We start from the raw sequence: 16,655 nt of genomic DNA, 5'->3' as shown, positions 1-16,655 counted from the left end.
GTGAGCCCAGAACTCACAGAGAAGTGTGTGTGTGATGCTCAGGCAAGCTGAGTAACTTTCAGTGTGTCCGTCCCTCTGTGCCCACGGCTGATTCCGTGTCCATTGTCTTCAGGGCATCATGCCAACGAGCTGCCATGGGCTCTGTTCTTTTTACACATGTATTCTCTTTCCGGATGAGAAGCACAGCATGACAGCAGCCTTTTAAGCTGCACAATTGAGCGGGAGGCTTTGGGGCTCTGGCCTCTTTGAAGCCTCCTCCTGGCTTTCTGGTTCCCGTTGCCCAGTGTGGCAGGTCTGCGGCTTCCCCTGTCCATGCAGGGAGGTGGGGACTCCTTGAGTGGGATTCTTTGGACCTGGGGTGGTGATGAGGACGCCGGCTTTCCCTCCGCAGCTGCTGTGTCCTTTTGATTTTCTGGTGCTCTTTGGGTTTCACCTGTTACCAGCTCTGAAGTCAGGTATGTCTTACAACCATGGGCATCTTGCTGTCGCTCCGGCTGGAACCGAAGTCACATTCTTATGGAGAAGGTTGAAGTTGGCCTGTGCCAGAGCCAGGAACACGTGTTCCTGCCCACGGTTCACAGCCCTGGGGAGATTGCTCCCCTCTCTCCACTAGTTCCAGAGTCGTGATGGGCACATCTCTCTGCTCCCCTTTCCGTGCAGTGGGTTTATTTCTGTTTCTTTTCCTCTGCGGATGCAGTGCCTTTATTACACTCTACCTCGTGGGCCTTTTTTCCTTTAGGGGTATAGAAAGGAATGGCACTGCCTACCACATAGAGCAGGGGTCGGTCAGTAGGCTTTTTCTGCAAAAGGCCAGAGAGTAAATATTTCCAGCTCTGTCATGCCGCAGTTGGAGTGTAAGAGCAGCTGTACACAACGTGTAAACAAATGAGCGTGACTGCATTCCAATAAACCTTTATTTTCAAATGTAGGTGGCGGGCCACACTTGGTGATCTCACATCTAGAGCCCCTCAGGTGTTTCCTTGAACCTGCCATGCGCTGAGCCCCGTGCCAGGGGCTGGGATCCAGCAGGGACCTAGCTAATCAGCTAAGTGTCCTGCCCTCCTGTGCTTATATTCTAGTGGGAGGAACTGCACCTCAGGGAAGAAGTAATAAAAGGGTAAATTGTGGCACAGATAAAGGGCCCCAGAGGGAACAGTGGGCACTGGGACACTGCTGGGCAAGGCAGCCAGGGCTGGCCCCTCTGCGGAGCTGATGTTCGTATGGGATCTGGGAGGGAATCTGGGAGCAGACCTGGGCCACCATCTGCGCCTGTGGCATGCTCCCTACTCCCCAGCGAGAGATGTAAAGATTAAGCAAATGAAGCTGAAGAAAGTGTGGCCACTGCTCACAGCTGCCTCAGAGAGTCACTGGGAAATTTGGGGGCTAAACTTGTCCCTTACTCTTCTTTTGAACCTATTTGTTTCATCTGTAAACTGGGGACAAAAGCACCCATACTGCTCCTGTTGCCCTCCCTCTCCTGGAAGGCATTATCTGTGGTTCTTCACCTGGGCACTCTGTGTCTCGAGACTAGACTGGGAGCAGAGTGGATGGGCCCCCAGATCCAGGGTGCTGCTCTGATCAAGGTGCAGGGGCCTGGCCAGGTTTATCTTGAGGGAACTGGGTATCGTGAAGCTGCCCAGGGAGCTGACACCAAGCGACGATCTGACCCTTTCTGACCTGTCTTGGCTTCCCTTCGCATCATCTCCTAGGTCACCAAGTGGCTGGAAACTGCTGCCACTCCCTCCAACTACCGCTCAGGCCACACAGGGGGAGGGCCTGAGAAGAGGGTAGCCTCCCTACCCTGCTGAACAGTCCTCTGGCCAGAGCCCCCGCGTCAGAGATAGCCCGGAGGAGAAACGAGTCCCCTTTGAGAAGGTGCACATTTTCGATCTTCTGGCCACAAGAAGCTGTTGGGTGACATGGTCTGTCCAGTTTGAGCGCCCAGTTCCTTCCCTTCCTGGCAGAGCTACACACCCATGGTGTTCCCTGTGGCTCTTGAAGGCTTCCCAGCCCCCCTGAACTTGGCTGTGTCCATCTACTCTGAGTGGCCTTTCTCTCTACCTAGGCCTGCTCTGCCACCCTGGCCATTGCCCTTGGGGACCCACAGGGTGGGTGGAGGCACCCTGAGCTCAGTGAGACTGGGCCAGACTGGGCTATGGAGTGAGAAGGTGGGCAGTGTCTGTAGAAGGCCCGAATGCCCATCTCGGCTGCTCGAGCCCTGCTCCAGCCTCCAGCCCACGGGGCTTGCCACCCCCGAAGGCTCACTCTTCTTGGCTGTCAGTGCCCAGGAGTAGAAATCAGTGGGGCCGCTTGATGCAAGTCCTGCAGGGTGTTTATTTTCCCCAGGCTCCTCCCCAGGACCGTCTCTCGTGCCCCCCGTCTGGACTGGCTCTGGTCGGAGCGGCAGGAGGACTGTCGGGCACGCCAGGGCGGCAGGGGGCCTGCGTGCCCCACTAGCAGGAAGGACGCCAGGTACATCTCAGCTCCTGCCTGCTTGGCCTCCGCCCCAATCACTTCCTCATGCATGACTGTTGTGGCCATTATCCTGGAGCTGGGGGTGGGGCGTCGCCATCCAGAGCAGGTGGCCCCTCGGCGTGGCCTCTGGCATGCAGCAGTGCTCAGCCAGGGCCCTTCCTGCCCTGTGCTTAGGGGCCTGGGTCCCCGTATGTCTTGAGGGACGGGAGCCACCACGCCCTACCCGGAAGGACTAAAGCAGAGGCTGCCAGAGCCACATTGGGGCTCATGGCCCATGCCATTCTCATGACCTGTGGTCGCCATGTGATGATAGCCTTTACCAGATCTCAGCCCGGAGGCTCATGATTTTGTGATTCTTGCATTCTTCATGGAAGTACCCACACTTCCAAATGCTCGGGAACATGTTTCTGACCAACTGACCTTCCTTTACTCTCCAGGGGATGAATAAACAAACCAGCAGCTCCTTGTTCTCATCAATCTTGAGATTGATCTGTCTCTCCAGGGGCCCCCATGGGAGTGAGGGGGCCCAGGGTGCAGTGGGATCAGGGAGGGATGGGGTGGGAAGAGGTGGAAGGTATTTCAAGGGTCTGTGCCGGCTTCCACAGCCAAACAGAAGCTGTTCTGTGTGCTTCCCTGGGTGGGTCCTACAGATGCCCATGTTCTGATTTCCTATTTTGTCCCCTTGGTAGATTGCGAAAGAGGAGAACCCTTTGTATTTTAAACGCTCACGTGCCAAGTGGCAGCCAGGCCATTTCTGAAGTGCTTCTCTGGGAAGGTGTTCCCTGGGCAGAGCCAGGAGGGATCGAGAATGCTGGAATAAATGGCATCAGTCGACCTCTTCACTTTGGGTCCTTGATACTCACATACACGGCGTTTCCCACTCACTCAGCCCCCTTTCTGGTCCATGTTTGTAGGACACTCTAGACACACTTGGGAAGGAGGCATTAGGTATTGGGGAGAACCATGTATGATACTGTAACATGTTGGCAGAAGCGGGCTCGTTGAGCCATTCATTTTTATATGGGAGGAATAATTGAAACAGGGGTTCTGACTGGGCATGTGTCCATGGGATGGCCATGGTGTCGTGTCTCCTCGGGGTGGGGGTCCCCGGCTTGCTGGGGCCCCAGGCGGCAGCTGCTGGACGCTGAGCCCAAAGGCCGCCGTGGCCTGGGATGGTGCTGTCCCCTGGTGTCGGGTGGTGGAATCACTGTCCCTGCCTTAAGCTTTTAACTCTGGCTCCTTCCTGTCTTTGCTTTTTCAGACCGTGAATCCATCTTCTTCAACAGCCACAACGTGTCGAAGCCAGAGTCGTCATCAGTCCTGACCGCGGTACGTCCCTCCTGCCGAGCCTGGGTGCCGTTGGCTGTCCAGCGGGGCAGGGTGGGAGGACCTGTGCCCCTATGCCAGAGGCCCGGGGAGGTTCCAGACCCCTCTTCCTTACTCAGGGTTTTGTGCCGATGGCCATCTCACCATTAGATCGCTCCAGATAGATTATCTAACTTTCCTCCCAGCCTGAAGAAATCTCCCCAGTCACGAGGAATTTGAAGACCTACTTTCTAATCTGCCTTTTCCCTGATTTTTAAAAAAGGGGCAGGAGACAGCACTATGTCAATTTCCCTTTTTCTTTCCTTGTTCGCGTGAGTCCAGTAAGCGTTTGTTAAGAGCCTGCTGTGTCCTTCTGTGGGTGCTGGGGTGGTTCACGATGGGCAGTGGGCTCAGGGTTGCTGTCAGTGAGTGTCGCTGGGTGGGAAGCTCTGTCCTAGATGCCCCACGGCCTGAAATAGCCTTGCAGGAGTGGGTGGATCCCCCCACTTCCCCAAGGGGAGGGCTATGCTCAGGGAGGTTAAATAACTTCTCCAAATTTACAGAGTTCTTCACTTGGGGACAGAGATGGGATATGACTCCAGATTAGTCTGATTCCAAAGCTGAGGCTTCCAGGAATTTAGAGTTTCTTATCTCCCTGGCAATTTCAGAGCAGTTAGAGCCTGGCACTGGGCCACCCACTGCTGTTCCTCCATGTCCAGAGAGCCAGTGGTCTCTGCCACCACTGCCCCCTGAAATGAGCCGTCTGCCAGGTCTCCCGCTCCCCTAAGTCACAGCCATCCTGGCCATTCTTAGAGGGTTTGCCTGTGGCCCCTCCACAGCACACCCCCGTCCCTGGACCTCACTCCCTTCCATCCCAGGTTAGGGCCTATGCTTGCCCATGGCCTCCTGTCCCCGAGCCCAGGCTGCCTGTCCATTTCTTGTTTGTTTCCTTTGAGGAGCCAGCTGTGTGCTGAGGGTTCTACAGAGCCCAGGCATGGACAGGGACATGGGGGAACACCAGCGTCACTCAAGATGCTGATAGACGTTCCCCAGGAACAAGTTCTATGGTCAAGAGCTCGACTCTAAACAGAACCCCTCGGCGCCTGACTGTGCACATTATAAGGTGTAAATAGATGTTAACTGTGCAAGAAAAGGTTCTGGTGTCATAAAAGCTGCAGAAACTTCAGGCTGGCCCAGTTCCACAGGACGTCTTCCCTGCGAGGCTCTTGGACCTTATTCAGCCAGGGACTCTTGGAGGGAGTCAGCATTCCGCGGACCTGCCGAGAGGCTGTCCCTGCCACTCCCATGGCACAGTGCAGCTCTAGTCTGGTCTGTAATTGATGCCAGAGGGTCAGCATGAGGGCCAGAAGCAAAGTGACCTCGCTGGCTAATCACCCACCTACCATTCAGCCTGTGTCTCCATCTGCTAAGTGGGAAAGGTCGGCCTAGAGACACTGTGGAGCCTTCTCTCCACCTCCAGGCCCCACCGCCACCTCCGCCTTCCCCTTAGCTCATGACTGCTACGCAGGAGTCCCCCAGGGCTGACAACGTGTAGAAGAGAAAAGGGAAAAGAAGTCAGCCGGCCACTTTCCATTTGGGATGTGAGGCCCTCCGGGCCCACTGCAGGCCGGCCAGGCACAGACAGCTCCATTCCCAGGTACAAGTGTCCAGACAAGGCCCTTAGCATCCCCCCACCCCCCCACCACTGGGATCCCTCTGATCCCCGCCTTGGCTTCATGCAGGTGCAGGGAACCCTGCCCCAGCCTCGAAGCCCCACCTCCCTCCCTGGCCGGATGCCCCCGAGGGTGCACCCAGCTCCCACACCCAACTTGCCGGCCCCCAGACACCAGTGTAGGGTATTGGGTAAGAGTGTGACTTTGGCTGAAAAGACTGCCTGGGGTCAGACCCAAGCTCCACAATGTTCCAGCTGTGTGGCCTCAGGCGAATTGCGATACCTCTCTGAGCCTCGGTTTCCCCATCCTGCTGTATGAGATGGTGGTCGCGGGATTCGGGGTGTTACTGGGTGAGAAGTGCCTGGGGCAGCTCCGGGTGTGCAGTAGGTGCTCAGTCTGTGTCAGCTATGATAGGAGAAGGGGACTGGGGTGGGGGGGCTCTCACCGCCTCCATCGCCTCATACCTCAGATAATCAGAGGGCTTCAGAAGGACTTCTGAGATTCCTCAGCTGAGCTGAGAAAGAGCTTTTGTAAATAGCGAGTCACGAGACATAATAAAGCAGCGGCCGTCCCGGCCAGGCCTGCACCACGGGCCTTCCCCCTTAGCTCCTTGGGTCCCACCACAGCCCCACGGTGTGGGCATTTTTATTACCCCATTTGCGGAGTGAGAAAGACCCAGAAGGATCCGTTGCAGCCCAGGGCACACAGCGGGGAGTGAGCGGCACCAGGTGTCCACCCGGGTCTCTGGCGCGGTGAGAGCCCTGAACTGCAGGACCAGTGGTCAAGCTGCTGCCTTGGGCCAACCCTCTGACTACCCCCTGGTGAGAGTGACCAGGAGGCGGGCGCCTTCCCAGGCTCAGACAGGTGCTAAGTGACGAGTGCCTGTCATACAGCCAGGCTGCCACTGCCCCTCAGAAAGTGTCTCCCCTGGATGAGACACTGAGGCTGCGGGGTTGTGGGCAGGAGGCGCCCTGGCTGCTGTATGAAGCCGCTGGGGGTGACTTTCACAGTGAGCAGGACAGTGCCCCTCTGTGTGGTCCCTGCTCTGCACATGCCTGGAAGTTCCCCATCAGCCACTTTAACTTCCTGTGCTAGGGGTGAGGGCCACTTGTCCTGGGTGCCTGGGGCTCTGTCCCCAGCCCACCTGGCCCAGTCTCACTTTTTTTTTTTTTTAAATTCAGCTGAAATTCACATAACACACAAGTAGTCATTTTAATGTGAACAATTCAGTGGTGTTAAGTATAGTCACGATGTTGTACAACCACCACCTCTATCTAGTTCCAAAGCATTTTCATCACCCCAAAGAAAACCCCTACCCATTAAGCATCACTCCCCATTCCCCCTCCTCCCAGCCCCTGGCAACCACTAATCTGCTTTTTGTTTCCTTAATTGTCCTACTCTAGGCCTTTCTTGTTAAGTCATACAATATGTGACCTGTTGCGTCTGGCTTTTCTCACCTAGCCTAGTATTTTCAAGGTTCATCTGTGTAGTAGCCTTGTATGGTGGAGTAATATTCCATTGTGTGGGTAACACATTTTGCTTATCCGCTCATCTGTTTATGGACCTTTGGGTTGTTTCTGCCTTTAGCCTATTGTGAATAATGCAGCTGTGAATGTTGGCTTATCAGTCACACACCTAGGAGTGGGATTGCTGGGTCACATGGTAATTCCACATTTAACTTTGTGGCCCAGCTTTTATTTTATTTCTGATGGATCAACCCCCATGCTTCCCCTTTGACCCTGAGCCCACACCCCTTAGGACTCAGTATCTACTGAGCATTACATGTGAGCCCTATTCCAGCTGTCTTAGGGGTGACATGGTGCCATCTATGCCCTAAATGCAAGTAGAGCCCCTCCTCCCGGGCAGGTGTGTGCTGTCCCCACCCCATCAACGACCTTGTGATTCCTCCCAGCAGCTGGGATGGAGGCCTCACTGGTGCTGTTTTGCAGATGAGCAGACTGAGGGACAGAGAGGCCAAGTACTTTCCCCTAAGACAACAGAACTAGGCAGTCACTGTCAAGATTCAAATCCAAATCCTTCTGACTTCAGTCCTTCTCAGGGCAATGTTCTACTAACTTGGAGGCCCTGGCCAGGGCCTGTGCAGCCCATGAAGACTTGTGTGCCTGTCCCAGGCCAGCTGCGATAGAGCAGAATATGAGCAGTATCAGGACGGTGTCCAGGGGACAGCCCCCAAGCCCTGTGGAAACTTTGCTAAAAGCTGAACTTGGACCCAGGAGCTGGGCAGGAGCTCCAGAGTAGACTCTGGGGAAGCCCACTGAGTTAGTGTGGAAATACCATAATGACTGGTCCAGAGGGGAGATTGGTGAGCCCTACTCAGGATCCCTGCGACCCGCCCTCCCCACCAGGACTGGCCAATGAGTGAAGGCTGAGGCTCAGGCAATGGTGGGCCAGTGCGGTGATGCGGACCAAACTTAACCTCTGCTGCCCACCTCTGTCCTGGCTGTTCCAGCTGCTCCCAGCTCTCTCCTGAAGGTCTTGCCTCTGCATCTTTGCTTCCACTGTGCTCTCACCGGGGCTGCCCCACCAGTCCCCTCTATACCTCCCCATCTTCAAGGTCCGGCTCATATGCTCCCTGCACCACAAAGTCTTCCTGGGTTCATGACAGACTTTCCACCTCCTTCCTCCCTGCTAAGAGACTTGGGATTTACAGGCTAAAATACCTGGGTCCAAATCCAGCCCTGAGCTGTGTGACCCTGGACCGGCCCCTGACCCTCTCTGAGCTTCAGCTTCCTTGTGTGTAAAATGCTGAAAAATGATGCCCACCTCCCTGGTTGTTATGAGGACTAGAGAGGTGACATCTGCTGCACACCTATCACCTGCCCGGCTCTCGGCAGGACTTGGAAATGGCCATCCTCGTTCTGACACTGGTTGTTCTGTCCTGCCTCGTGCCTGGGTGTAAGGCCCGGCCTCGTGGCACCTCACTTGGGGGCGGGGGTTCTGTGTGTGTGACGTGGCACTACGCCTCCCCACCCGTGATCTGACCCCCGCGTGTGTGTGTTGGCAGCTGGACAAGATCGAGGGTGTGTTTGAGCGGCCGAGTGACGAGGTCATCCGGGAGCTGTCCCGGGCCCTGCGGCAGGCTCTGGGTGTGTCACTTTTTGGGATCGACATCATCATCAACAACCAGACCGGGCAGCACGCCGTCATCGACATCAACGCCTTCCCAGGTGAGCGCCGGGGCCGCACACCACCCTCACCGGCCTGTAGACGGGTGGCTTCAAGCGGGCGCGCAGGGCTGACCAGCTCCGCCCCTCACTGTGGGCTCTGTGGGGCCGGGGTAAGAGCCCACTGAGGCTCAGCCCCACTGCATATGGGTTACAGGGTGCATAGTAGGCCCGCATCTGCACACACATTCTTTCCCCTCCCTCTCCTGATCCTGTGCCATCAGCAGTTGCCTTTCTTGGCTGAATCTCAGCTGATCTTTTGGGCCCTTGTAGATTTAAAGAGCTGAAAGGACACTGGAGGGACTACAACCCCCCAGTTTACGTGGAGGGAGGGAGAGATTGTCCCAAGTCACACCGCAGGGTGGTGGCAGGGCCTTGCTCCTTCTCCTGCCCTGAGCCATGGTGCTGGGGACACCCTCAGATCTGGCCAGCCCCCCGTGGCTGTGGTGCGTGCTGCCTCCTGCAGCCCTCAGATCCCAACTCAGCGAGGGGCGCAGCAGGAGACATCACCCAGAGAACCCTCAAGGGGACGGTTAGCCACAGTGATGATGGTGGTCGTGGCGGCCCTGTGCTGAGCTTCACATGTGGCCAAGCAACTCCCCACCACAGCAGGTGAGGGGCAGAGAGATGCTTCACTCCCCCTGGTCCTGAGCAGCTCGGGCACTTGCCCTCTCCCGGTGTCTCTGTCTCCAGGCCTTGGCTCTCGCCTTTATTAAGTAATTGCCCTGGAGGTAGAGCCAGTGTCACTGCTCGGTGAATGTGCAGACTCTCAGGAGATGATTCCTCCTCAGGGAGGCTGGCATCTCACAGGGGCGTGGGGACCACTCTGCTGCTGTTTACAGGGAGCTGGGACACCGCTGTGCCTGGGGAACTTGATGCTCGGCCCCTCCACTCCTCAGCACACACAGGCCAAGCCCAGTCAGCATCACAGTTCACAGCCACAGGAACCCAGGCTCGGAGGAAGCCCTAGCTCCCTCAGTCACGTGGTTTACGGAGGGCCCACTGTACGTCCCAACTGCTACAGACGCTGGGGGTGGTGTGAGCACGGCCACCAGGGCCCTGCCCTCAGAGGACTGGGTCCCCAGGGCTCCTCTGTGAGCCAAGTGTGGGAGCAGGGCCTGCAGCAGGGCCTCACAAGAAGAGGAGCCCCCCTCCCCCCATCAGGATCCCAAGCCTGTGCCCGATGGCCTCATGTGAGCACAGGAGGGGCTGGGGGAGTCAGAGGGGCGCCCGCCATGCGGCCCTTCACTCTGAGCAAGATGAGCTGGCCCTCTGAGGTCTGTGTTCATGACTAGAAATTGAGATCTTTGGGACAGTGGCCCCTTTTTCTGTTGTCACCCTGGGCGCAGCCTGGATGGAGAGGTGGGCGTTTGATGAGCAAGTATGAGGGAATGAGAGAGAGCAAGGGAGTTGAGGCTGTGTCAGGGGGACGATGATGAGTCGGGGGAGCTAAATCAGAGAGGACATGGAGGTGACAACGGTGAAAAGGTGGCCGCGTCAGGGGATTTGAGGGGACAGGTCGGGGTGATGCTGGGCTGCTGGGGTAGAAGCTCTAGAAGGAGGAGGGGAGGGGGAGAGCAGGAACTTGGCGTCTGGGCTGTGGGCTTATGTGGGGACATGAGTCGCCCCTCTCAGCCAGCACCTGTGCGATTTGGGCCAGGCATCCTGAGGGCGTCCTGGCTGTTCAGAGGAGGGACGTCACTGGGAGCCAGTGTGGACGGGAGACTTCTTCCAGGGAAGCCAAGAAAAGGCTCCCCAGGCAGGCGAGGCCTGGAGTGACGAGGCCACACCCAGCGGAGACCGTGTGAAGGAGCCTGGTGCTGAGGAAGGCCCCGGGGGGCTCGTGCAGCCAGGGCCCCGGGGGGGCTGTGTCCAGGAGATGGCAGCTGCTCCCTGGTCTCTCCTCACCTGATTTCTGAGCCTGGATCTGGGGCACTCCTGGGGCCCAACCTGAGGCGTGGGTCCTGGACCCCCTCACCCTGTACCTTGGGCCGTGGGTGTCTGGTAGCACCCTGCAGAGAGGGTGCAGGCTGGGCAGTAATGACAGCGGTGGCCGCTGGTGATGGGGACACCCTGACACCCAGCCTGCCCTGAGACCTTCACCCCCAGTGCCTCATTTCATCCTCACAACCACCCAGTGTGCCAGGGACCACCCGGCTCTCCATTTACTGATGGCCATGTGGAGCCAGGGGGCCTGGGTGGTATGTCCAAGGTCACGCAGCTACCAAGCAGTGCGGCTGGGACTGGGGCCCTGCACCCCTGACCTGACGCTGCCTGAACCAAGGAGATGGTGTGTGCGCAGTGCCTGGCCCTGGGCTGGCCCCACGGGGCTCATTCACGCCCCAGTCCACCCCCCCAGGCTGCCTGGAGCCGTGAGCTGGGCCTCTTCTGGGGATAGCAAAGCAGTTGCTGAGGGAACGGCTTAGGTTCCCTGGTGGCCTGTCAGCGGATCTCAGCTCTCCTCCCCTGCTTGTATGTCTGCCCTGGAAACCTAGCGGCATGTCTGCTGATGGTCCCAAGGGGCCCAGGTCTGCCATGTCCTTCAGCCCCAGGTCCTGGAAGGGGACGCCCAGCACCACAGGTATTCAAGGCACAGGCAGCACCGAAGGGCCTGGTTCATATTCCTGGTGCTGCCATTTAGAGCTTCGTGTCCTTATCTGTAAAATGGGGATAACCCTTGGGTCCCAGTCCCCAGGGCCGCGAGGACGCCCAAAGCGAGGAAGGTAAAGCTCACGGCCAGGGGCCAGCACTCGGCGAGCCTGGACGGACCCCTGCCGTGAACATCATCAGCACCTTTACCTCACAGCGAACTTGTGTCCACCTGTTGAAGGTTCTTTTCGTGTTTGGGGCCGGTTACTTAATTCTGTGCCTCTGCTTCCTTGTCTGTAAAATGGGGACAGTGTTGTGATGACCAAGTGAGGAAATACTGCACATGCCAACTCTCACCCATTTTTGTTTTCACTCCGGGCACCACTACTTGCTGCTCTCGGCCTCGGGCTTCCTCAAAACCACAGTGTTGTTTGCTGAACAGATAAGAGTGTGGACGGTGAGGCAGCGCCACCTGCCTGGCCCGGGACAGCCTTTTCTATAAGACATGATGCTCCTGCCCGAACCTTCATTTCCTCCCAGCTTTTACCAACGGCTGTGAGGAACATCCTGGAGGCCGTGCGAGGGTCTCAGTATCTCTTAGCACCAGGCCCAGTGTCCTCGGTGGAGTCACAGCTGCCGCTGCAGGGTGGGAGAGTGCCTGGAACGCCTTCTGATGTGGGCACACTGTCCCTCTTTTGGGGACAGGCTTCCTGTCTTGGTCGTTGTTCTTGTGGTTGTGTGCCCAGTTCTCATCCCTGCAAATTGGTTTGGGCGGATGGGGGGCACTCACTCCATGTCAAATTTCTCTCAAAGCAGTTTTTGGAAGTCAGCGAAATCCTTACCCTAGATCTGAAATGTGCTCAGTGGGTGGCTCTCGAAGACTGTTTACAGATATTCGCAATTGCATCTGTGTTGGGAAACAGGCCCCAGGCAGTCACCGACGGTTTCTGTTCAGGATATGCAGGCCCACTTGTTAGGGGAGCAGGCGTCAGTGTGGTGGCCTTGCTGGGGTGCCCAGTCTCTGTCCCTTGGCTTTGATGCTCAAAGAGCATGCAGCATGGAGGGAACTCCCTGCAGGTACCGGGGGAAGGAGGAAACTGACTCAGGCATCACCCACATCCCAGCCCCTCCCAGTCACGCCCACAGGAGCTCCGCCCGGGAGTCCTCAGTTTACACACAGGGAGGCTGGGGCCAGGCCATGTGGGGGCAAGGGGTATTTGGTTTAGAACGGGAGGAGGGGGCCTTTGGCCACACCACATCCCCCAAGTGATGGTGTCAAACCACCTTGGGAAGGTGATTAAATGAGATGCTGAAGCTGTGCGCAGGAGTGGCAGGGTGGCAGGGTGTTTTCTTCTCTGCGCAAGTCCTGTAGCTCCTCCCACTCTGGGTGGCTGAATTCAAGGCCCAGCCCTTTGGGACCACATACCCGGCTTTGAGTCTGCATGTTCGACCAGCCTCCTTGGGTCCTGTGAGCCCCTAAGTCTCCCTCGCATCCTTCTCTCCCCTGTGCCCACCTGGCTCAGCCTGCTGTCTATCTCTCCCCTACCCCAGGCTACGAGGGCGTGAGCGAGTTCTTCACAGACCTCCTGAACCACATCGCCTCCGTGCTGCAGGGCCAGAGCGCCGCCATGGCAGCCTCGGGGGACATGGCCCCGCTGAGGCACAGCAGGCTCCTGGCGGAGCAGGCGGATGGCCTGGCGGGCGAGCGGACGTGCAGCGCCAGCCCCGGCTGCTGCAGCAGCATGATGGGCCAGGAGCCGCCCTGGACGGCCGAGGCTGACGTGGGCGCGGGCAGCACCGCCAAGCTGCCGCACCAGAGACTCGGCTGCACGGCCACCGTGTCGCCCAGCTTCCAGCAGCATTGTGTGGCCTCGCTGGCCACCAAGGCCTCCTCCCAGTAGCCACGGAGCCCGGGACCCAGAGGGGTGGAGCGGGCTGCACAGCACACCTGCTGGGTGAGCAGTTCCCAACAGTGACGCTACTACTAAGAATTCCCAACAATCTGATTCTTTTTCTTCTTTTTTTTTTTTTAATTTTTAACCTGATTTTCTGATGTCATGATCTAAATGAGGGGTGGGGGGAAGATGGAAAAAAAACCCAAGTGGTCCAGCCTCACGGAAAAGGGACAATCCCGCCTGATTCCTGCTGTGCAGACCTCTTCACTGAGTTTACACATGCTTGTGTTTTCAACACTAGGTCTGAATGTGAGGTGGGGTGTGTGTGCCTCTGTGTGTGTGTGTGTGTGTGTGTGTGTGTGTGTGTGTGTGTGTGTGTGTGTGTGAGTGCGTGTGTGCGTCCACCTCTATTCTTCTCAATGGCTGCTGTGGACCAGGCCTTGGGGACCCTGGAGGAGGCCATCCCTGGTCAGGCTGTTGGTGGCTGAACAGAGCGAGTGAACGGCTCCCCGTCTCTCTCTTCTCTTCAAGCCCCCATGCCCAGGCACGGCCCCTTTGCCATTTCCCTTCCTGTTGGGAAGATTTGTGAGGAGCAGGGCCTGCAGCCCCACCGGATGTGCAGCTGCCTCTCCCGAAAGGGTGAGCCAGAGGAGGCAAGAGGCCGCAGCTACCGTTTCCTTGGGGGGTTCCATGCAGGGGGTCTGGGCTGTGGTCCACCTGCCTCCTGCTCACAAAGGTGAAGGAGGAGGAAGCTTCCTTGGGAAGGCCACGACCCTGGATTGGCTGCCTCGCTCCACGTCCAGCTCGCTGTGTCCACGAGGCCCGTCAACACCTGTCCCATGCAGCCCTGCAGAGCAGCCTCCCTCCCTGACCAAGCACTGCTGCTCCCGGCCCTGGGAGGAGGCTGCCTGGTTGGGCGCCTCTGGGCTGATCCTACCTGTGCCAAGGATTTGTGCTGTGACTTTGGGCGAATCATTTCAGGAGTCGCTGGGCAGTCGAGACCAGAGAACTCAAGGGCAGGCTTGACTCCCTTCCCCCTGCAATGCAGCCTATTTCTCTGTGAAGTCAACCCAGACGAGCCTCCCTTGGCATCGAGGTGACTCGGGGCCCTCTTCCCAGGCAGGAGGAGGCTGCCCATCTCTCCACTCCAGCTTACCTGCCCAGTCCCCTGCTGCAGCGGCCCAGTCCTCCCCTCTCGTGTTCACTGCCAGCCCCAAGCACGAAGCCAGCCAGGTGCCAGGGGGCTGCAGCCCCAGAAGTGAGGAGCCACGTTACCCCTCCCCCATTAGGGTCACCCCAGCCCCTGATGGCAGCAGATGGGACACTGCTGATCGGTCAGATCCCATGGTCCAGGTGGGCCAACAGCCCCCTTTGCAGAGGAGGGGGCGGGTGAGGGGTTTTGTCAATCCTGGACAGTGAACACCAGGCGAGATGCATAGGACCCCCTGAGTGTGATCTTGTATCTTGAGCTATCCGTTAACTTTGAGAAAGAGGAATAGGCCTCTGGGCTGTCCTATGTGGCCCAGGGAGGATGGACCGAGGGGCTGCTGACTGGGTGCTCGGAGGCACCTTCAGACCTGGTCAGCAGGGACATGGGGTCGCCCACCTTTGGGAAAGGAAGGGCTAGGGTGGGGGCAGACACCGTCAGAGCTGTCCTAGAAACCAAGGGCCTGCCGACCACCATGTTTACATGACTTGAGTGTTGAACCCTGATTATAACGTCTGTATGTCGCCTTTCCTAGTCTAACCCCGAGCCCCGGGGAAGCAGGAAAGCGTGGCCGGCCTCTTGCACTGCTTTGTCTCCAAAATAAACTACTGAAATCAAACTGCATTTCACAGGTGTTTACAAAATGTTGCTCAAAGTTTATGTCCTCCTCCAGTCTCTTAATAAAACAGCTTTACAATAAGATTTCAGTCCCCATCTGCCTCAGGACAAGTCAAGAGTGCATTATAACCCCAGTGCCAGGCAGGGCCCTGGCCGTGTCATGTCCTATTTAATTGATGCCTCCCCTTGGGGTCTCACATGTCAGCGTCCAGGGCCCAGATAATCAAGTAACCATGTTCCTGTGACGCGCTTTCCACCGGCGTTGATGCACGTGGCCAGCAGGGTGACTGCTTTTCCCAGAAGTGGAAACCGAGGGGTGGGGTTTGGCTTCATAAAGGCCCAGAAGCTGCTCGGCGCTGGGAAAGAGAGCGGCCGCGTTCAAGAGCACGTGCAGGCCTCCCCGCTGGGGAACACCGTCCAGCAGACAGCGGCCATCTCTGCAGGTGTGGAGCGAGCTCTGTCGGGGGGCACAGATGAGGAGAGGGGTTGTGGTCAGTGATGAGACAATCCCCGTGCCCTTGGTGTCGACTGGTGCACACTTATTGGGTCTCAGGACACCAGCCATGGTTTTGGTCTCCCCTCAGGCCTCACTGTCCCCAGCCTTGGGGCTTCTGCGTCAGGGAAAGACAGACCCCATAAGTTGCACTCAGCCTTTGCAGCCTCCTCTTCCCCAGGGCTTGGTGCTGCTTCCCTGATCAGTCTCAGAACCTTCGAGGGCCCATGGAAAGGACCTACTATGGTGTGCAGGTGTGGCGCTTGGAGTTGGCCCTGCTAGCGTCCCAGAGGGAGCTGGGGCTCTCCCTCCCAAGCTTGTTTGCCACTTGGTGGGCATGTTGGGGTCTGTGGCCTCGCAGCATCTGCCTGGGTGGTGGTCAGTGGCCGGGGCTGCTGAATGGTGCTCTGACTTGAAGGGCTTCAGGAGCAAATGGCAGGGCCAGAGGGTCATTTGCCAGGTCTCTGCCCTGGGCCACCTGGAGCAGAGGTCTCGGGCCAAGTTCAGCTGGCAAGTTACCTCATGATGTGGTTCCACAAACACCGAGCCCCACCTGAGTGCAGGCGCTGGATGTCTGTCCTCCCCAAGAGAGCCCAGGGGAGTCCTGACCATTGGCAGCATGGAGGTGTCTGGGTTTGCAGTGCAGGGTGGGTTGGCCTGGGCCTGAGGTCACCCAGCATCACCTGCAGGAGGCAGAAGCATCTACCCTGAGGAGTTACATGGGGCGTTAAGTGGGCTTGCCCGTGTCTTTAATGCCATCAATGAGGGAGAAAACAACCTTGAGAAATAATTCCTCTCTACCAGAGGACTGCCAAGGGGACTTTATGGAAGCTTGAAGGACCCTGGCAGGAAGCTGTAGTTTTCACGCCAACTGGGAAAAGCAGCTCTTGTCTGCCAGGCGGCCCCTCTGAGACCAAGGGAGACTGCGTGTCCTTGTCCTTGCGGGAAGACTGGTCCTAGGCTTGGGAACTGGCACTGACCACTGGCCACAGAAAGCCGCTGTCTGGCTTCATTGACGTCCCTGGGGGTTGCATCTGCCCTCTCTTCTCCCCGCTAGAAACTGACCCTTCACCCAGCAGGATCCCTGATGGCCCCTCTCCCTCCCTGGGCCACAGCTCAAGGGTCCCTGAGCTCCAGAGGCCTTGAGCGGGGTGCTGGCTGACCTGAAGGAGCCCAGCTTCCCCCTCTACACACACACACATGGCTTACTGTGAG

General features: G+C 57.8%; 1 protein-coding gene across 3 annotated transcripts in view; it reads left to right on the top strand.

The window, feature by feature from the left end:
• The window catches only part of ITPK1 (inositol-tetrakisphosphate 1-kinase), a 146,901-nt gene extending 131,872 nt beyond the window's left edge, over positions 1 to 15,029 (top strand). For all 3 annotated transcript variants that reach the window (XM_032482545.1, XM_032482546.1, XM_032482547.1), the window contains 3 exons: positions 3,737 to 3,804; positions 8,479 to 8,641; positions 12,779 to 15,029. In XM_032482545.1, the coding sequence (XP_032338436.1) occupies positions 3,737 to 3,804; positions 8,479 to 8,641; positions 12,779 to 13,128 (581 nt within the window). In that variant the 3' untranslated portion in view covers positions 13,129 to 15,029. The remainder of the gene's footprint in view (positions 1 to 3,736; positions 3,805 to 8,478; positions 8,642 to 12,778) is intronic.
• The last annotated feature ends 1,626 nt before the right edge of the window (positions 15,030 to 16,655 follow it).

This window comes from Camelus ferus, chromosome 6 (genome assembly GCF_009834535.1).
Source record: "Camelus ferus isolate YT-003-E chromosome 6, BCGSAC_Cfer_1.0, whole genome shotgun sequence".
Classification (NCBI taxonomy): Eukaryota; Metazoa; Chordata; class Mammalia; order Artiodactyla; family Camelidae; genus Camelus; species Camelus ferus.
Note: the sequence above shows the minus strand (reverse complement) of the source record. Positions and strands in the feature narration are given on the sequence as shown.